Source organism: Polistes canadensis, unplaced genomic scaffold (genome assembly GCF_001313835.1).
Source record: "Polistes canadensis isolate GaletaPanama2010 unplaced genomic scaffold, ASM131383v1 scaffold_120, whole genome shotgun sequence".
NCBI classification, from domain to species: domain Eukaryota; kingdom Metazoa; phylum Arthropoda; class Insecta; order Hymenoptera; family Vespidae; genus Polistes; species Polistes canadensis.
The window spans coordinates 356,846-378,122 of record NW_014569667.1 but is presented as its reverse complement, the minus strand read 5'-3'; the positions used below and the strand labels follow the sequence as shown (position 1 = coordinate 378,122).

Below are 21,277 nucleotides of genomic sequence, written 5' to 3'. Positions count from 1 at the left end.
TTGTAATTTATTTAACAAAAGATATATATATAACATGGTTTTAAGTATTTCATAGTTTAAATATTTCGATACTAGCGACGCCTGGTAATGATTTTGAAAGTAACTTTGAACTTAATTTATAAAAGAAGTTGTCTCTCTAACTTATAATTCGTTGTTGTAGGTTATGGGTCACTATTGAAACGCAGTGTTATGCGCTGATAAAAAGTTTATGCGCTGTGATTCATGCCGGATTGTTTACAGGAATGAAAAGGAAAATTAATTCATTTTAAAAGTTATCTAGAATTTCATCAAGTATGGGATGTTGCTACAGTCTTTGTAAAGAGGACACGGGACCGCAGGTAAGAAATATTAACTCGAATATCCACAATATTATTAATTATTTTTTTTAACATTTGCCTTTTATCGTTTGTACTTTGACATATATATGTATATATATGTACGTATTAATGACGTGGGAGGACACACGAGTTATCGCAATTTTCATTGCCTTCTTTAAGATAGATGATGTTGATTTTTTAAATAGTTTAGTCATGAGTATTATAAGGATTTTTAATTTTATTAGAAAGAATAGGGCAAATGTAGTTTGTAAAATTTAGTTTTGAAAACTAGAATTTAAAGGATAAACTACGATGTACAACAAACACCATTCCAATTTTATTGAGGAAGCTTACTAATATTGATGGATAAAAATCAATGTTTGAGAATATTGAAGTTAGCAAGTTATTTGAGTGGTTCATGCATTATAGCTTATTACTGCTTTTGTTTTATAGTATGGTGTATGATGAATATTTGAGGTAATAAGATTTTTATTTATAGAGTGGTGAAGTAAACGAGAGAACACATCTTCTAGTCGATCCTGTTAGTAATAATACAAATATACCAAGAGTGCACAGGTAAGATATTTATTATGTTCCTTTGCTAGGTAATTTTTTTCATTGAATCAATTAAGGCTTTATTATTTTATTTTCTAGTGACGATTATGTTAATCAATATGCAAATTCTGAACCTAAGAAGACAGACGAACAAAGTGCATTGAACAGAATTCTACACGAAACAGCGGCGTGAGTGTTGATCGTACTTTAGTTAGAATTACGTAGTTTATATTTTGTTTTGCATATATATATATATTATGTTTCTTAGCTTATATGTGGTCAAATATTATATATAATTTCTTATAAACAAATGTTTTCTATTTACAGAAATGTAATAGATATTGGCGCATTGGATTCACATAATTTAGAACAACACGAATATATGGATAGATCTAGAGCTTATGCAAAACGTATAGAAGCAGGGGGCTTCAAAGTCCCCGATCATACTACGTGTCTTCTCAAGGATATTCCTGCACCTGAACGAATACTCGCATCAAATCCGCTTGATGCTGGAGATCACGAACTTGTAAGATATATCTTTACATATATACAGGGTGATTGAATAGCTTTACTAAGATCTCAGCAATTATTCATTTTAGACCCTACGTAATATCAGTTTTTTTGTACAGAATTTGATGCTTTATCAGAATCTAGAAAAAAAATAACGATGATCTTGATATCTTATAAACAAATGACCTTAAAAAAAAGTTTTTACCATTACATTTGTCCCGTAATTTAGTTTAACTATGCAGGAAAGCTTTTTCCATACAATGTATATTTTACGAGTTATTTTGAAACGTCACGTTCCGTGACTCACCCTGTATAAAGAAAGTTAACTTTGATCAATATCATCAATTTTTATATAAATAATTCTTACTAATTTCTTTTTTATAGATCACCGGGATGCTCAAGAATGCAGTAGCTGCATTAAATGATATCAAAGTAGAGCATAAGGAAGATTTGGTAGTTCCTTTCTTATCGTGATCTTACAGTAATTCCATCGACAGGATACATCACCCTGTCTAAATGGAATTATTTTTGTCAAGAAACACAAAGTACGTATCTTATCGAACCGAGCTCGCAATAATTTTCATTGAATTTAAAACAACGATGGAGCTTATTTAAAAATGAATGTAAAGTCAAACATTAAGCGTTATGTTGTATCATAATTAAGTTTGAACTATAGGTCTGCTCTCATATAGAATTATATCTAAATGCTAAGTTTGAAAAATGTTTTAATGTAATATATTAGTAATCGAACGAAGTAATTCATTTGCTTTTTTCTTTAATTTTGTTCATATATATATATATATATATAAGAATAATTAATTTGATAAGACTTTTGTATAGCTTATTTATAATCATGCGTATAAAAATGATTTATTGACGTAGGGCAAATTCATATTGCCTTTCGATCTCGTTTGTTCCTTGCTAAACTACTTTAACACATTTCATTCTGTGATTCTAGAAAAGACTAAGAGAAATCTTTTGTTAAAGGTTTTCTACGGTTAACAGTTGAAAATGTTGTTAATAAATATGCGTTTTTAACGAGATCGAAAAGACAGGGATTTATATTAGGAAGAAAGATAAGGTGTATACTATTTTATCATGGCTTCGAACTCCAATCTTAAATACGAAACGATAGAAATTTAACTGCTATTAAATAACATTATGATAACGCATATAAAATACATTATCAGACCATTAAAAAAGAAAAGTTATTACTATATATATATTTTGGTCTCATACACACGAAAAAACATATGGTCGAGTGCACTTTTAAGAAAAAAAAAACAGAATCCTATAGATAATAATGAAATAAATGTTAAAAGTCTGTTTTATTGAAATAGTTGTACAAACGTTTTGTAAACACGATTGTGATTATCAGTCGAAGCTAAGAATAAATCTTATATATATATATTCACCTAATGTATCTTTTGCCTGTTGAAAAACGTGTACTTACATGTACTGTATATTTTTTATTGATAGAAAATCATAGTAATATTGTATATCGAGATAATCATTACTTATCAAAATTATGAATACCTGGCCTTATAATAAACATATAATGCTTATAGAAATTGTTCTCAATGATTGCTTGTAAAATAAAACTAATTAATAAGGATTAAAAATTTACACTGCCACATAAATTTAGACGAATTAGAATGACCATTTTTTTGTAGTTAAATAAAATAAATCTAAAATAAAGTTAAAACTAGTAAAGTTAATAATAGTATATAGAAAATAGGAAAGATAATTCTTAATCACTATTATATATATGTGTTTGTATATACTTGCAATAAAAATGAAAAATGCTACAGGTGGGAGATGGCCAATAGATGATATACAGTTAGATGCAGGAAATTCAAGTAAACATATCGCTATTGTATATGACGAAAGCAACAAGTAGTAAGAGAAAGAAGAGGGGGGTGGAAAGGAGAGAGGGGAGATCACTGTAATAACGGTATTTATTTTAACCGCGCTTTTGTAACCATCAATCGAATCCAAATAGTACACCTAATTGTCAAGAAAATATTAAACGAATTATTTATTGCTTTAATAATAAAAACGTAAGCAAACTAATATTCCACTCGTAATCTTTCCTTTATATATTAGACGCATATAAAACTCTAACGAGTGATTTAACGAACAAAACCATCTTACGTGATTAATATCCAGATTCTACATTCTGACAAAAAACAGTTTTCTGATTGGAACAGTTTTTTTTTAGAAAATATATATTAATCGATGAAGAAAAAAATAAAGTAGGCGATCAATTGGATAGATAATATAGTACTACGTGACTTGTATATATATATATATACACTAATATAGAAAGTGCATATGTACGTAACTGTCTAGTATACGAGGAAATAAATAAAAAATAAATTCACACGAAAGATATATATAGATAAGGAAAGTTGTAGATATTATTTTATTATTCTTTTTCTTATAGTGTTGAAAATGAATACAAGGAATAAAAAGATTTTTATGTTGATCGAGATTATAGAATAAAATCGATACATATGTGTCGATCGATTCGAAAAGAATCGCGGGAATAGCGACAGTTGAGAAGGCGCGAAGATTCGAGGAGAGCGCGGGAAACTAGTGGTGGGGATAAGCCCTGGGAATTGATTGGCCGTGAATGTGGCGGCGCGGAGGGGCATCGACCGGTCTGGCATCGGGCTGCCGTCGTACTGGCAGGTCCCCTCGTTCAGTGCCACCAATACACAAGAGCCAAGTAACTCTCTATCGCCGACCATTGGTCCTCAATTTGCCGACCAATCATTGGGAAAGTGCTTACGAAAAGATCCAATGTAAGTCCACAAATTATCAAACATCAACGGGGTAGACGTACGCTCGCGCGTGGACCTTTCCTTCTTCGCGATTTTCTCTCCTATCACCTCAAAATCGTCCTCTCGCCTGCTAACGACGCTCGAAATGCCGTTCCGCACGGCCATGTTTGCCGTGAGAAACGTTTCACCGACTAAATCTATCGTCTACCATGCCATCGTATTTGAGATACGTTTTCTTCGACGTCTCCTTCGACCTCCTTAGAAAAATCAACTCTACCAATGTCCGGATCACGCCCCCGAGTTTAGTGCTTTTCGAAATAAGTTTAACTACGAGGTAGACTCTTCCTTTACGATTATTTGCGATAGCATCGGTGAAAACGCCAAGACTCGTGCAAGGTCTTTCGAGTAACATACACGACGACGTAGCCCTCGATTACCGTCTGCCCTCGAGTATTTCTCTCTCTTTTTCTCTTTCACGTACGACACACACACACACACACACACACAGAGACTCACGCGTTCTCTTTCGCTCGCTCGTTAACTCCCTCACTCTTGCATTCTATTGCGCTCTTTCTCTCCTTCTTCGTAGCTACCTCCTCTTCCTTTCTCTCTCTCTCTCTCTCTCCAACTCTCTCTTTCTCTCCATCTCTCTCTCTTTCTTTTTCTCTCTTCTGTACCATGCACCTCGTGCCTATCTCTCAACCCGCACGTGGGTTCAATCTGGACTGCATACATGTACGCCACGTTGGCGTTTCAAAACATCGCTAATGATGATAATGATTAATAGCATCAATTAATGATATATTTCAACTATGATTTTCCCAAATGAGAAACTACAAGAGGGAGCGAATAAAATGTACTTTCTTTTAAGTACGTTCTCATTTTTATACTTTCTATCACTCTTTAGATTGGATATATTTGTTAAATTATTCATAGTCAAATTCTTTCTCTTGAAATATGGTAATGTTAAGATTTTCAAAGATGCTTAGGCAACTTTACAGCCTCTCCTCCTTCTTGTATCAAGTTCATGATGATCATACCAAATTTTTGTTATCAGTGAAAATTCGCAATGGAGCAACTAGGAGAAGGACAAGCGGTTGTTGTTGGGAGCACTGGTGGAACGGTACAAGTTGTTCAAATGGGACAAGGAGGCCAAGCTATGATGTTACCTCAAGCTATACAAGCTATACAAGCTCCTAATGGACAGATTCAAGTTGTTCCAGTTTCAAGTCTCACTAACACAGGTCAACAAATTGTTATACAACAACCACAAACGCCTCAAATTATTCAAACTCCTGATGGGCAGACTTATATTTATCAACCCGTTCAAATAGAAGGCCAAGTTCAACAGGCTCAACCTACTGGTAAATATAACAAATATTCTTATAATATTTTTCATTCTAATGGAATCTCAAAGCGAATTTTATTTTTCAGTCATAAACATCAATGGAAATCTTATGCAAATAGCTGGCACTACTTCACAAACTACAACTACAGCTGCGACAACAGCACCTGTTCAACCATTAGCCAGCCCTACAGCAACAGCATCGCAAGCAGGAAATGTTGTTATGGTAATTTGTTGTTTATCCTCTTTGATGATAATTTGATTAAAATTCATTTACTTTAAGTGCAACATTAAAACATGTTTTTCTTCTTTAATATCAGATGGTACCAGGAAATAGTGGACAAACTCAATTTCAAAGAGTAGCATTACCAAATGCAGAATTCCTGGAAGAAGAACCTTTATACGTGAATGCTAAACAATACAGACGTATATTAAAAAGACGTCAGGCACGAGCCAAATTAGAAGCAGAAGGAAAAATTCCAAAAGAAAGACCAGTATGTATTCCATTCTATTCTACTTCCTTATATTTTTATATCAATTTTCATATATCACATCTTCATTTTCAATATGCACCTATAAGTTTCTTATGCTAGAAATATTTTTTTATAGAAATATCTCCATGAGTCTCGTCATCAACATGCAATGAAAAGAATTCGTGGAGAAGGTGGTCGTTTTCATTCGGGTCAAGTGAAGAAACGGAAGTAAGTGCTTGTGCATCGTAAATTTGAACTTACATCTCTCTTCTATGAAATATATAGTGTCGGATTATGCATACAAGAGAGTAATGGTTCCGGTAAAGTGAATGTAAAATTGCATTGCAAATTATCTAGTTGAATCAACACCAAATTCTGTTGGTTACTAGAATAATAGAAGGTTGTAAAATATTATGGTAAAAAACTTGATAATTCAAAACTAGTGTCATCGGAGTATAAACTATAGAAACGTGCATTCTCCTTGTATACATTTCAATATCAAATGTGAAATTAATGAAGAAAATACTATTTGGAGTATTGTGCGTGTGTATAAAAAGTTCGAAGAGATATTTCAGCGTTTATTACTTATTACTTTTTCTATGATATGTAATCGTAATCGATGGAAGAAAGTCTGACTTAATTGAAAGATAGATAAATCGTAGAGATGCACCAATCTCTCTAACAGTCTACCTACTGTAGATATTTATTTAAAAGGAGACTGTGTAAGAGAGAGATGTGTTTAAAAGGAGGACTGAAAAGAATCAAACGTATGGGTAGTAATGAAATTGAATTCATATATGTACGTATTCGTAACTAACAATAAGTACGAACTTCGAACATATATGTCTACTTTTGTAAATAAATACCTTTCTTATTCTCTCTCTTTCTCTCTTTCTTTTAACACGATGAAAAGTCGGATAAAAACTTCGCTATTTCGTTAAAATTTGTAAATACTAATAAAAAAGAACACAAAGGCAAAACTATATATACAGTAATATTATATGATTGTCTGTAATATTTTTCTAGCACTTATTTGCCGTGCATATCGAATGTGAGCTTTGTAAATTATGGTTAAATATTGGATTATGTTAGAAATGATATTACGATTACGATATACGATACATATACAAGATTGATACAATTAATTATTAATGATATTACATTCATTGTAATTCATGTGATATACAATTATTTGAGAAATTGATTGTGATCGTATATCGTATCGACATCATCGATCGAGAGACTGAATTAATAATTTATTACACATCACACGTTGGATACCATTACTTTTTGATTTTAAAAATATCATTATTCGACACATTTATTTACTTTTTTTGTTAATTCAAAATAACTATTTGTATATATACTTTCAAGTGCAAGTACAATTAAATTTAGATTATTTGTAAAGCTTTATGAAACTCGGTTATATATTATTATATGTTGAGTTTAAAGATAGAAAAGGAATAAAAGAAAAGAGAAAAGAAAAATAATGGATTATTTATACATAGTGGCTTATTTATACATTTATGTATACGTGATGATATACATAAACATGTATATACAAATATAATATTGATTTTTAAATAATTAATTCAATATTTTTGCCCAAATCATGAAAGATTTAACGTATAACATCTTATTAAACTAAGGAATAGTCAAATTATATCATGAATTCATTGTAATGATACATTTTGAAGCTTTCTTTTTAAGATCAATTGACTTGTGAATTTGATATTTTTTATTAGCAATGATAACTTTATTTTAAAGAGATAAATTTAATGTAAATCAATTATTTTCTTTTCTTGTTCTTTTTATGTGATTCAAGTCGATGATCTTAATAGTAACTTCAAAACCAGATATCACGAATACTTTCTGAGTGATTTAGATAAATTTAGATTAAAGGATAGAATATAGAAATAATGTTAACGCGTTTTTATTGTAATGCTAGCAAGAAGCCATGGTAAGATCAATCATTTTTAAATTGTTCCTTTACATTTAAATCTGAATCATTTCTATAAATTTAATCAATATGTAAATTGTGATCTTTGCCATGTCAATTTACTAGCAATGGAGCGTAGTTTTATTGACTGTTTCATTTTTTACGGAAAATATCGATTCATTGTGTTCTACACTACGATGTTTGTGATTCAACGATCGATCATTAATCCTTAACCCTACATTGTACTTGTACATTTGAAAAAACAAACAAAAAAATTAATTTTACCTATATTTAGAATTAAAAATCAAAATATATTTGAAGGTAACGCTACATTTTTGGAAGTTAAAATAATAGAACACTCTGATTTTTTACTAGAATCATTCTTTGTATTCAATATGGCGGACGCCTCGATCGGTAACGATGGGCCGAAAGTTTTTTCTTTCATAATCAAAATTCCTGTTTTACCGATCGCATCTTCGTATTCAGATTTTCCAGTTCTAAAAATAAAATACGAAACAAAAAAATAAAGAATTTTTCTATAGTAAACATTTTTGTTTTCTCTTAAGATATAAGAAAACAATATAAAATAATCAAATATTTTCTCAATACGAATGATAATATATACTTGACACGAAGAATCTCGCGTTCTTTTGGATTAGGATCGAGATTATTTGTAGGTTTTTCCTTGACCTTGACAAGTAATAAGTCCTTTCTAATCATTTTCCAAGGATCTCGAAAAGAACGTTTTTGTACGGTTTCTGGTATGACCCAGTTGTCTGGTAAAGTTGCTCGTTTTATATGTGTTCCTAACTTTTGATCACGTAAGGATACAAAATCGTCTGTCCAAATTCAAACAGTAATCAATATGATATATTATTCAGTCAAATTCTATTAATTCTAATTATTTTCTATTTATTATACTAGCCAAGATGCTTAAAATAATCCATTTGATAAACAGTTCGATTCAATTTCTTATTTTCTCGTTTGAAAAGTTCTTCATTCAAAGAAGATTCAAGAATAAATTTCTTCAAATGTGGAAATTTGTCATGCACCTATACGATTAATTAATTAATTTAATAATTTTTTAATATTCATTTTCTATGTGTAAGTATGAGCGAATGATTAAAACAATCCGATCAATTTGTTTCACCCTATTCATATAACTTCGTGGATCTTCCGTTCGTTTCTCCAAAGGTAAGATTTCATTTAGGTAACTTGTATTCAAATGATATTTATACGGTCCATTTAATATATTCAAGGGTCTTGGATAATGCAGTTTTGGTTCGTACTTGACCGATTTTTTCGCAATCCTTGAAGGATAATCTATTTTATATCGCGTAAGAAAGTCTCTGGATTCATCCATTGTTTCGAAAATCATTTTGTTATTTTTTATTTAAGGTTATATTAAAATAAAATGTAAAGAGCTTGTAGGTACTAAAATATTCTTTGAACAAATTTATCAAGATTTCTCTTTAACAACAAAAATATCACTACTTATTTTGTGTTTTTCTTTTTATATAGTTATTTAAAATTATATTCGAAGAAATATTATATATAATCGATTTAAATAAGAAACTAGAAGGGTTGAAGTTTTTGAGATGTATATAAATATCAATTACAGTATAACTATGAAAGCAGAGAATACAGAAGTACATAAAAGCTCACCAGTTTTTTTTGTTTATCTATTCAGATTCAGCATTACTCAGATAGACCACTAGTGGGTTCAGTAGTAACTAAGATGAATCTGAGTGATGAAAATAAACTATATTATTCTACTGTCGATAATATCGATAATGTACCAATTTGGTGCCAGTCAATAATGAACTGTTTTACCATTCGGATATTAGATAATGTATACAATGCTATATAATATTTAATTACAAGTTTATACACCTGGAAATTATTAATCATGTATGGAGTGTTGTCTAATCGCAGGGGCCTTAACTAAAACATTTTATTATAAAAATAAAGTACACTCGTATATAACACAAACAAAAATTAATTTTAATTAGATTTATTATAAACAAATATTTACAAAATCTCTTTAATATTAGTAGTATGTAATGGTTAATATTATGATGTAATGATTAGTGGTATGTAGGTTTATTCTCATAATGATTTAGAAATAACGAGTTGACGTATCAAAATTTGACATAACAAATGTGTTAACGCGAAAAAGAAAACAGTTCTCGATGAGTGACAAGCAGTACTTCCCCAAAGATTTTTTATCGTAACTTTTTTCTTACAACGAAAATCATGATCGATTCGATTAACAAAAAAAAGAGACGATAAAAAAGAAATAAATAGACATGATGTAACCGTTGACAAGAGTCACGTCTATAAAGGAGAAATTTGAGGTCTTATCCTAATTGGCGTTTATGGTACACAGGGGTGCCATGCTTCATATCGTTTATGTGTTATCACTATAATGAGCCACCGGAAACTCTAGATTCATTAGCTGTTTGCTAAAGGACCTTTGCTTGGCAATACTAAATTAATATTATTTTCTTTTTTGTATACATCCTACAATATATATATATATATATATATATATATATATATTTTCTACTTTATAATTAATTTCATTGGTTTCTCTCTGATGTAAGTGTTAAATGAGTTTGAAAGGAAGAGAATTTTGAAGAGTTTAAACTTCTTTTCCTATTGTTTACGAAAGAAGGAAGGTAACGTTGTTGGAATAACAAAACCACCTTCAACACCCCCATACGCATTTTCGAATAATATTCGTGAACGTTTAGAATACTAATACGAAGATGTAAAGGGGGTTAGAGAAAGAGAACAAACATCGTTGTGCAGTTAGCCGCGTCTAATTATTAATTAGCTTGTCGTAGTTCTCTCGGAAAATTTAATTAAATTGACGAGCAGATCGAATCAAGGAAAACGATGTGATTGATGTGACATCGAGTAAGGGGGTTGGGATCAGAGAGTAGGAAGATACGTACCCAAACCCCCGTTCATTTTTTTTTTTCCACTTTCGATTATAGAATCTCTTTAATCTCGAATCGAAACTCGACACACGTTGTGTAGTAATTTATAGAAGCAATAATAAATCAGTTGTAAAACTAACGTCACAGAGTAAGAAGAGATACTCTCTCTCTCTCTCTCTCTCTCTCTCTCTATTTCTCTCTAGGAGTTATTTTTAAGAATATAACCGTTGACATTTTCGATCAGTTCTTTTGCTTGATTATCAAGGTGTTATATAGTATGCTAAAGTATATTATATTAWATAATAATAATAATAATAATAATAATAATAATAATAATAATAATAATAATAATAAATAGAAATATACATAATATATATATATATTGTACAATATTATAGAATAAAAAAAAAAGGAAAAAGTAGATGAAATGGATTATTCGAAAAAATAATGAAAAGAATTAAATGGCAGGGAAATTTTGATCGATCCAATATGAGAGTTGATTCAAAGTGGAATAGGTAAACGTGAGAAAGTCAGACATGTAAGGAGGTTCCATTGGAAAGAAGATATCACGATCGAATTACGGCCACCGGAACAAGGAGGAGATGATCGTCTGCAAGAAGAAAGAATATCCTTCGATAAGGATATAGACGACACATGGATAGAATGATTGATAGTACGCGTTTCGTTTCTTCGAATGACGTCAGCGAGAACGAGAAAGAGAGAGAGAGAGAAAGAGAGAGGGGTATTTCTACGGGCACTATTTCACCCTCCATTTCAAGAAGAAGCGCGCAAGGGAGCGTATCAAGGGCGTTCCTTCTCTCATCCTCCCTGATGGACCTTCTGAACCGAGCAAGATAACGCGAACTCTTTTCTCTTTCCTATCCTATCTTTTATCTTTGTCTTTCGAAACGTTTATTCACGCGGAAAGTCAATGACTAAAAAGTTACCATAGAAAAGTTACCCCAAGGATTCCAATATTATTTTCTTTTTCTTTTTTTTAATCAAAACTAACCAAATTCCATGTTTTGATCTATTTTTATTTTTTTTATCTACTACATATCTATATTCTTTTACACGCAATATTATATATTATATAGTATATATTAAAGGAGTAAAAAATATTTATTTCACATAACCGTTATCTAATACACATATATATATTATACAATATATATATATATATATTGTTTAATTCAATGATAACAATTTATATTTAATATGCATATAAACATATACATACATACCTGAAATATTAAAATTTCATTCAGCCACGTTAACATTCTTACTAAAAGTATATAAACAGTCTGACTTTTCAAAGGAAATATTTTTATTGTCAATAATTCGAAGAATAGATTGATAAAAGGAGATCGAAGGTATTCAAAAATGACACAGTCAGTCTTCTTCGAAGGCCGAGAAATATAATAACGATATTATAGAAAAGAATCAAATTTATTTTTCGCGTATACGTGTGTGTGCGTGTTTCGTTTTTATGCAAATTATATTCATATATGCACGAGTGTGTATATTGCTAGCAAGTGATATACATTTATATACATACGTGTATACATTAACATCATATACAAGACGAAATACATCTATACACGATTAATTATCGAAATATTAATTAGAGAAAGGATATAAAATATTGTATCTAATATAAATGAGAAGAATAAATTTCTATATATATATAAAATTAATATTAAACCCATCTTTTTGATCACATTAACATACGAAACTTGAAAATAGTCAGAAATTCGAAATAATTTGTTTTTCATTGATGTGATAGATCAAGTTTAAATTTGAATTTGATTTATTTCAAATATATCATCCTTTTTTGAAATGTAATATCCTTTCTTAACGTGACGTTATTGTGTGATACATATTTGGATTTTGTCAGTATATCGGGAGCTGTTATTCATTCAAACGTTTATATATATATATAACATATAATAGACTCGTGTCAGCAATCGTTTCAATGTGACGTATAGAAGAGGCCTATGGAAAAATAACCTACGCCTACTCCTTTAGTATTCAAATGAGCACTACTAATTCTATTTTAATACACAAATATGAATATAATAACCTGATTACTATAATAATATAAAAGGGAATGAATGAAAAATAATGATAATATACATATATATTTTTCGAAATTATAATAAAAAAATATGATAACAAATTATCCATGATATTTTAATACAAATCATTGACAAGTAATTACAATGGACACATATATAATATTTTATAATATTTTGTTTCATTAATCATTCTGTAATATAAATGATATCATTCTCAATTATTATTTTTGTTTTCACCATCGTCAAACAATTTTGATACCAGTTGTCTCGTATTGCTAAATATATACACATTAATACATTTAAACATTTGTCTAATTAGAACAAAAATTGTCAAACCAAATGAACATTCGAATTTCAAGGGGAAAAGAAATAAAGAAGATAACAAAAAAAAACTGTATAGAAATCTACATGATATCGAAAGAGAAAAAAAATAAAAAGAAAAATATCGCGGGATAGAGGAATTCGATAAGATATTTTATATCGAAAAAGTGTTTTTTTTTTTATTTATATGGATGAAAAGGGGAGACAAGTATGAGACGTGGGTAAGACGAGGCTGAGAGTTTCCTTGTAAATGGAGACCAATCGTGGTGAAACCGGTGTAAAAGAAAAAAAAAAGAATGCCGCAATGTCTGATATCCTGAATTTCGCTCTCTACTTCCTACGATCTTCGGTTCGTGGGGGCGCAATCGCCACGCCTCCCCGTCTCGTCTATATAAGCTTCCTCTACGCAGAGAAATTCTCATTCGCATCCCGAGCACCCTCGAGTACACGAGCTTGACCCTCGGTATCCTTTTTTTTGTCCATCTATCCATAGATAAAGAGAGAGAGAGAGACAGAATATTACTAAGTAAATCAGTTATTTTAACGAGTTGTTTACAAGATCTTCGTTAAACTTTTCATCCCCCTTATACTTTTTCTCTATCTCTCAAGGAAAAAGAAATATTATATAAGGGAGAATCATAACTCTTGGAGATATAATAATAATAAGAAGAAAGTAAGAACTAAAGATAAAAGAAGAAAAATGAAGTTCTCTTCAGTGTTGTTATTTTGCTGTTTCGTCGTCCTGGCCGAAAGGAGCCTTGCCAGTCCTTATTTTGATGAAGGTTAGTGTAATAACTATAATTAATATTTCTTTTTTATATATATATTTTTACCTTATAATGTGTGTGTATTTTTTTTATACTTAAATTCATTTTATTTTCATTAAGTTTGATTTCAATGTCTATGGGGGATATAGGAGATTTTGTTGTTTATTTATTTAGATGAATTTTTATTATATTCGATAGATGAAATATTCATTGATTATATAGAAAATAATAATTGGATTTATTATATATTCGATATCTTTATTTTTCATTCGTTTTGTATTATTTAAAGTAACACGATACCGCGTATGGTCAGCCATTCATTATATCAATGTTTCTTTATAAACGTTAATTAGTTAGTTAACGAACAAATAAAATAAACAATGTAATAGTCAAATATAATTGTAAGGGTGGGATTTCTTAAGCATAACTAATCCCAATTGTAAGTTTTAAAGTTCGATTCTAATTTATTTAAACGATGCACGGTTTCATTGACACATCCTTGTTAAATTTTTTTTATTTTCCTCTTTTATATACTCGAGTCTTATTTTTCTTTTTTTCTTCCACATACTCACGCATAAACACCATGGACGAATACTATCCTATAAACGCTTAGACAACCCTTACAAAGAAAAAAATAAAGAGCGATAGGTTTTCACACAAGTCTCTTACAGCAATTAAATTTATTATTCTCTTTTGAAGATTAATTTTTTGAAAATGATTATATAAAAGAACAATTTAATCAGCCTTTCTCTCTAATAATTCATTGTTCTCGCTAATTTGAAGTAGAGAACGATTATACGATTTGGTCGGACAGGTATTGTTTTATTTATTTATCGACATAATATGTACGGAAAAATAATCATTTCAATTTGAAAGGTTATTGAAATGAATTTTAAGGACGTTTGATGGCTACATCATATTCAACAACATTTTGTTATTAATTAATTAACGCTCGTACGTGTTTTTATCGATTCGAAGTAGTACAACGAGTAATATTGTCAGACACATCTATTCGCGTTCACACATTTATCGAAATAATTCATTATACAAAAGAATAGAAAAATAATGATATCAATTTAAATATATTGTACAACGTTTAAACAAACGCTTTGACTTCTTTCGAATGGTATATTTATTTAATAAATTTGACGTTTGATAATAAATATATTTTGTTGATTCGCGTTTAGTAGTAAAAGAGAGAATATCGTCGGACCCTGTTACGGAATTTTCAATGAAATTCTTAAAAGACCTTAAATGATCGTAACGAGAGTTAACGTAAACTTAATTTGCATTAGCTCCTTTAGACGTAGATCCCAATTTAATTGTTCAACCTGTCCCATCTTTGTCCCTTGTCAATTTTCATTTATGTAACATTCTCGTGAAAGCAAAATAAAGTAAATTTCCGAAGGAACAAACAGCCCGCATATAATACATATGTAAGAGTTCATTCGATCAATTTTAATCTCGAAGAAGCGATCGACATTTCAATTAAAACAACATTTTAAACGATCGATGATTTTAAAAGGCTTCTTCCAATTGATTTCATTTTCTTAATTATATCAAATTATTTTCACATTGCTATTCTTTCATTTTTTTTAATCCTAAGCAATGATATCAAAAAGATAAAAGATTTCGGGGGATAGAATTTTGGAACCTTTTTATTTATTTTGTTTTCCATCTAATCGAAATCGATATCATCATTTGTTTTTTGTTTTTTTTTTTATCGACTGTGAGATACACTTTGTTGCACACTCGATTCAATTCATTGTCAGTGTGTGAGAGTATTAAATTGACCTTTATTGAGTAGATAAAAAAAGGATAGAAGAAGCATCAGAGAGTATTGTGTTTGCAAACTTTGCAAGTTTCAAACTTATATCCGTGGAGATTCTTTTTATCTAACAACAACATATTTTTCTTACAATTGGTAGTTTTTACATTTATTACTTTATTGATCCATGACAAGAGAGAAAGAGAGAGAGAGAGAGAGATTAATATTATTTATTTATTTATTTATTCAATTCAAACATATCTGAAACTTTGAACGACTTTGAAATTCTTTCACATATGTATCTTTGACCTTTTCTTCCATTATGGGAATGAAAAGAGAACAATGTGCAAGAAAGGATAATATTCTTACGTAATATATATCATCAGAGGGTATTACCATTAGCAATGCATTATAATTACTATTTTTCTTTTCTTTTCTTTTCTTTTCTTTTCTTGTTTTCTTAACTTTAATACGAATGAAATCTAATAACGACGATGTTAATTTTACTGAAGTAAACTCAACACGTGCGTGGGACGATTATGTAGGCGAAAATACCTGGCTGCCCTTTACCTTACCTTTACTTTTTACTAAATTTTACTATTACACATATGTACATATATTTTCAATGAAAAAGAGAATTCTGATTTGAAAAAATAAAAAAATATACTTGATTTTGCATGAAGGAGAGAGAGAGAGAGAGAGAGAGAAAAGAGAAGGTTTCTAAATTAAAAGTTTAAAAATAAATGTAAAAAATTGTAGAAATCAGTTTATTGACGAAACACTAGACAACAAACACATTGATACAAAAATTCATAATTATATTATATTTATTTATTTTTTTTTAATTTTATATTTGTGTGTTAAATAGTTTTACATTTGTAAAGTTTCTTGTTTTTTTTTTTTATATTGCGAAAGTAATTATATTTTAGTTTTTTTTTTATTTAAAAAATGTTATTTTATTATTGTTATCGGAGTAGAAAAGTTTTTGTATTCAGAACAAATTTTAGGAATTATTTCAAATAATAATCATTTCGAGCACGAAATATATGAAGCTTATATATATATATATATATATATTCATATATTTGAAGTTTATCCGTGCTCCAAATAAACAAGATTTTCCATGAGTAATAGTACACATAGAATCAGTACATAAATATAGTATAATACTAACTGAACGAAATATGACTAAACTTTAGCGACGGCTATTTTCCCATAGAATATATTACACCGTATGATTTCGAAGATGTTTCAACAATATTTTCACACGAACATAGAAAATTCTTCTTTCGAAATTGTCTTGTCTTGTCGAAATATGTATGAACAAATAATAAGAGACGTTGATCAACAATTTTAATTGATATTAAATAAAATAAATTCCTTTTGAAAATCTCTTTTTTTAATTAAAATTCTTTCGGTTGACAATATAATGATGGATTTTATTACGAAAATATTTCTCTCAAACTTTAATGGAAAATCTTTTTTATTTTTTTTATTTTTTTCCACAAATCAAAAACGAATACTAATTGGTTCAACGGAGTTGAAAGTTTTAATTGAAAAATTTGTTACTTAAAAGATAATAAATTGTCGTTTTTTCTATTCGATTCTTGTAATTTTTTTTTTTTTCTAAATCTCGTATAAAATCTTTAATAATGATTTGACGAAAAGAGAGAACAAAACTAGTTCAATTTTTATTAAATCACATGCGCGTAAAATGGAAATATATTAAAAAGATGATAAAGAGCAAGAATGGAAAGTGCAAAAAGGATTTCGAAATTTCCACCGCGAAATCGTAAAATCGTAGCGAGTTGTGGGTGCTCGTTGAAAGAGAGGAAACGAGCAAGGATATTTCTCTGGATTACCTTCATACCAAAGTTCGTTTAATAAGAATGTAGGTGAATACGAAAATGTCAAGAGAACAAGAAAAAGATACAGAACAAATTCTTTTATTTTTCCATTTTCTTTTCGAACGAAAAGAAATTATTTATGTGAAAAATAATACAATTTTGTATTTTTTATTTTTCAATTGATAGGATAGATCAAAAAAGTTTCAAGATAATTTTCAAAATGATTAACACTTTCTTGGGACAGTTTTTCTTATCTTCAAATTGTTAACAAATAAAATTCAATATTCCTCTAATTTTAAACGGCAATATAAAGTCAGATTTGTTGATAATAATTTATAATCAAGAAAGGATATTTTTTGTGAATAATCAAACAAGAATTTATTTTATTTTACCATATATATTATAACGAAGAATGTTCACGTTACATAACTTTATGTGACCATTATTTGAAATATTTTTAACGTGGAATAACAACTAATTAAAACGTTCACTTGCTTACGAATTGTTGAATTGTAAACATTGTTTGAAAGAAATCAAAATTACACAATTTCGTAGCCAATAATTCAAAGAGAAATTCATTTTATAATCAATAAAATATTATTTAATATATATAAAACAATCATAATTAGAATAAAGTAAAATGTTTTCATTAGTATATCAAAAAATCCTTTATAAAGTCTTAGCATAGACAAGTATCCTTATTTACGTATATTATTCCTTGTCTGTTCACGAACTGGAAAATAGGAAAGTCTTTTTACCGTCGAGTTATTTTCGAATAAATGCATTCACATTACATCATTTTATGCATATATCATTAAATGCATCTGTTCGACGATAATAAACACAACGATAAAAATCTAATTTCAAAAAAAATATAAAGCGAAGGTAATTATAATATTTCAAATAAATAAACAATGTATATGCGGGCTGATGATTTTTTGTTCAATCTTTTTTTTTTTCCTTTTTTTTTTTTTTTATATAATAATTGTTTACGTAAGAGCGTATAATAAAAATAAACGTTGACAATTTATTTATAACCATATGAGTCTTTCGTGCCATTCTATTTTTATTTCAATGGCCCTTATTAAAGTACTATCTAGATTCTTATATACTATAATATAAGAATAGAAAGTCCTCCTCCTATCGATATCATCAACAATATCGACTAACTGTTTGATTGAGAGTACCTCTCTCAAATAACTTACCTAATGCATTGACTATGATCTTGTGTACACGTATAATAAAATATATGTATCTTATATCGATTACTATACATACATTTTTATATAATACGTGTACACATAATTATATATAATATATTTTTGATTATCCATGAAAATGTATTTGTACAATATATTAATCGATATACGATTTGCATTAGACTTTATTTTATAATTAAACATTTTTCAAAATTAATATAATATAAATTTATATAATATCATTATCGAACATGTGTTTGTTTTTTTTCAATTGTAGACTCACTCGCTTTAGTACCGGAAGAAGATTCTTTGCAGGTGGTAGACTCGGATTATACAGATAATTCTTTAGACAATTTCATGCGAGCTGTTCAACAAAAGTGAGTATCTTGCCAACCCCTTTCTAAACCGTTTATTTCTAATCATTATCCTGTGAATTATTACTTTTATTTTTAGGAATGTTTAATATGTTTCGTTTGTTGTTTAATATATTTCTTTTCTTCATAATTGTACCCATAATTATAAAAGTGATCTAAGTCAAAATTAAAACAAAACACAAAAAAAAATCACTTTATCACTTATTTTACGTTACATTATATTAAATTAACAATAAATTAATTCAATGTAATTTTTTCACACAAAACAAAAAAATTAACCGTTAGATATTTAGATTATTTCAATATATAATATTAAATTCATTTATTGTTAGTACACTTTCTTCATAATTATGGTCACAATTGTTATCGTTATAAGCTTTTTTATTTGCAAAATTTTCTTTATATTACAAAAGAGAGAAATATTAATTTTACTTACAATGAGAGATGCTATTTTGTTCGTTCGTTCGTTGTTGTTTTTTTCTCTCCTCTGTATGTGTATCGATATAAAAAAAAAAGAATCTCACGAAACTTCTAATCTCGAGTAGGCGTTCCTCTTTGATTCACCTATTTAGACGTGCCTGCGTAAGACGCGGTGGCAACTGTGATCACCGACCAAGGGATTGTTGCTATAGCTCGAGTTGTCGGTGCAATCTATGGGGTTCCAACTGTCAGTGTCAACGGATGGGTCTCTTCCAAAAATGGGGTTAAACTGGACAATCGATGGTGACCAGTTTCTTAATATCATCTTACCAAAACCTATATTACTATATTTTCGTTTCCTTTTACATTGTGCAGCCTAAATACCCCCCCTCCCCTCCCCTCCCCCTTCCACTATACGATATCCTTCGAAAAACGACAACAAAAAAGTGGAGGAAAAAAATTATAATAATATAATGATAATAATAATAATAAAATAATAATAATAATAATAATAATAATAATGATAATGTTAATGATAATTAATAATTTAAAATGTAAAACACAAATTGATAAAGCATACTATACGCGAGCGTGGTCCATTAATTTGACGTTCGAAAACTATATTTTATTATTTATTACTATAACTAGAACTATATTTTATTATCTATATTTTATTATTTATTTCATTTGTATCAGATTTATATATATATATATTTCTATTATATGATTATTATTGTATACTATATATATATTTAATTTGATCCTAGTCATTTTCAATTCTAATTTCTAATCATTATTTATATTTTTTTTTTTTGTCAATCTTTCATTCCGATAGGAATAAAAGCAAGATAAACTATGATAGATAATGTTTTTAATTGTTTTTTTTTTTAAATAACGTCGTAGTAGGTTATATGTATTATCCCGATAAACTACCTCGTCTTCAATTTTTGACATAATTTTTGTCTTCTATCTCCTCGTTCCTTTTTTTCCTGACGATGTTTCATACCTCACGGCTAACCAACATACGCCACAATAAATCTTGGCAAAAAGAATCAGAGGATACTGAATGAATTCAACGAAACTACGATGGAATTTCAATACGTGGTGCGATATCATCATCCCATGGAAGATAACGAGATAACAACGATCATCTTGACAACATAATAAGAACAATATCATGATTTATGTGCGCGCGCGCTTTTATATTAATTTGCTAATTTTTGTTCATCGTATGGTTCTCTTAAAAAAAAAAAAACAAAAATATATATATATATATACACATATATATAGAAAAATATTCTATCGAGTGGATTAATTATACGAGAGCGAATTATTGTAAAGCAAGATCGTTTTGAATATTATAATATATATATATATATATATATATATGTGTATAAGGTGCTTAAAAAACTATACCAATTTTTGTTAACTTTGTCTAATTTTGTTTCTTATCTATTTCGATAACATATATTCTCGCGGCCTAATGATTCTTCTAATTTTTTTTTTTCACGAGCAACGACAGACACTGAATATAATATAAAAAAATATATATATATATATATGCATCTCAATACATAAATATAAATTCGACAAATTTTTGTTCTCTTTATTTCTTTTTTTTTTTCTAACAATT

General features: G+C 28.9%; 3 protein-coding genes across 7 annotated transcripts; all 3 read left to right on the top strand.

Annotated features, from left to right (window-relative positions):
* Positions 1-155: 155 nt before the first annotated feature.
* LOC106787946 (ragulator complex protein LAMTOR1) lies at positions 156-3,080 on the top strand. Of its 2 annotated transcripts, none has more exons than XM_014750739.1 (5): positions 156-338; positions 817-893; positions 972-1,061; positions 1,200-1,398; positions 1,767-2,996. In XM_014750739.1, exons 1-5 carry the CDS (start codon positions 294-296, stop codon positions 1,854-1,856), a joined length of 501 nt encoding a protein of 166 aa, XP_014606225.1. In that variant the 5' UTR covers positions 156-293; the 3' UTR covers positions 1,857-2,996. The 2 variants fall into 2 exon arrangements, with proteins under 2 accessions (XP_014606225.1, XP_014606226.1); XM_014750740.1 differs by lacking the exon at positions 156-338 and adding an exon at positions 611-711 and having other exon boundaries at positions 1,767-3,080.
* Positions 3,081-3,857: 777 nt separating this feature from the next.
* LOC106787944 (nuclear transcription factor Y subunit alpha) lies at positions 3,858-6,553 on the top strand. Of its 3 annotated transcripts, none has more exons than XM_014750735.1 (5): positions 3,858-4,189; positions 5,226-5,532; positions 5,603-5,739; positions 5,834-6,007; positions 6,123-6,553. In XM_014750735.1, exons 2-5 carry the CDS (start codon positions 5,238-5,240, stop codon positions 6,216-6,218), a joined length of 702 nt encoding a protein of 233 aa, XP_014606221.1. In that variant the 5' UTR covers positions 3,858-4,189; positions 5,226-5,237; the 3' UTR covers positions 6,219-6,553. The 3 variants fall into 3 exon arrangements, with proteins under 3 accessions (XP_014606221.1, XP_014606223.1, XP_014606222.1); XM_014750737.1 differs by lacking the exon at positions 3,858-4,189 and adding an exon at positions 4,196-4,502; XM_014750736.1 differs by lacking the exon at positions 3,858-4,189 and adding an exon at positions 4,196-5,038.
* Positions 6,554-13,692: 7,139 nt separating this feature from the next.
* LOC106787909 (U8-agatoxin-Ao1a-like) lies at positions 13,693-20,313 on the top strand. 2 transcript variants are annotated; one of them, XM_014750673.1, is made up of 3 exons: positions 13,693-14,051; positions 19,128-19,227; positions 19,797-20,313. In XM_014750673.1, exons 1-3 carry the CDS (start codon positions 13,970-13,972, stop codon positions 19,930-19,932), a joined length of 318 nt encoding a protein of 105 aa, XP_014606159.1. In that variant the 5' UTR covers positions 13,693-13,969; the 3' UTR covers positions 19,933-20,313. The 2 variants fall into 2 exon arrangements, with proteins under 2 accessions (XP_014606159.1, XP_014606158.1); XM_014750672.1 differs by having other exon boundaries at positions 19,770-20,312.
* The last annotated feature ends 964 nt before the right edge of the window (positions 20,314-21,277 follow it).

Bases quoted from the DNA above. Each gene is read 5' to 3' on its own strand.
- LOC106787946 (XM_014750739.1), top strand. From the start codon at position 294: ATGGGATGTTGCTACAGTCTTTGTAAAGAGGACACGGGACCGCAG. The intron at 894-971 runs GTAAGATATTTA...TTTATTTTCTAG, and splicing joins AATATACCAAGAGTGCACAG to TGACGATTATGTTAATCAAT. The intron at 1,399-1,766 runs GTAAGATATATC...TCTTTTTTATAG, and splicing joins ATGCTGGAGATCACGAACTT to ATCACCGGGATGCTCAAGAA.
- LOC106787909 (XM_014750672.1), top strand. From the start codon at position 13,970: ATGAAGTTCTCTTCAGTGTTGTTATTTTGCTGTTTCGTCGTCCTGGCC. The intron at 14,052-19,127 runs GTTAGTGTAATA...TTTCAATTGTAG, and splicing joins CAGTCCTTATTTTGATGAAG to ACTCACTCGCTTTAGTACCG. The intron at 19,228-19,769 runs GTGAGTATCTTG...AATCTCGAGTAG, and splicing joins ATGCGAGCTGTTCAACAAAA to GCGTTCCTCTTTGATTCACC.
- LOC106787944 (XM_014750735.1), top strand. From the start codon at position 5,238: ATGGAGCAACTAGGAGAAGGACAAGCGGTTGTTGTTGGGAGCACTGGT. The intron at 5,533-5,602 runs GTAAATATAACA...TTTATTTTTCAG, and splicing joins TCAACAGGCTCAACCTACTG to TCATAAACATCAATGGAAAT. The intron at 5,740-5,833 runs GTAATTTGTTGT...CTTTAATATCAG, and splicing joins AAGCAGGAAATGTTGTTATG to ATGGTACCAGGAAATAGTGG.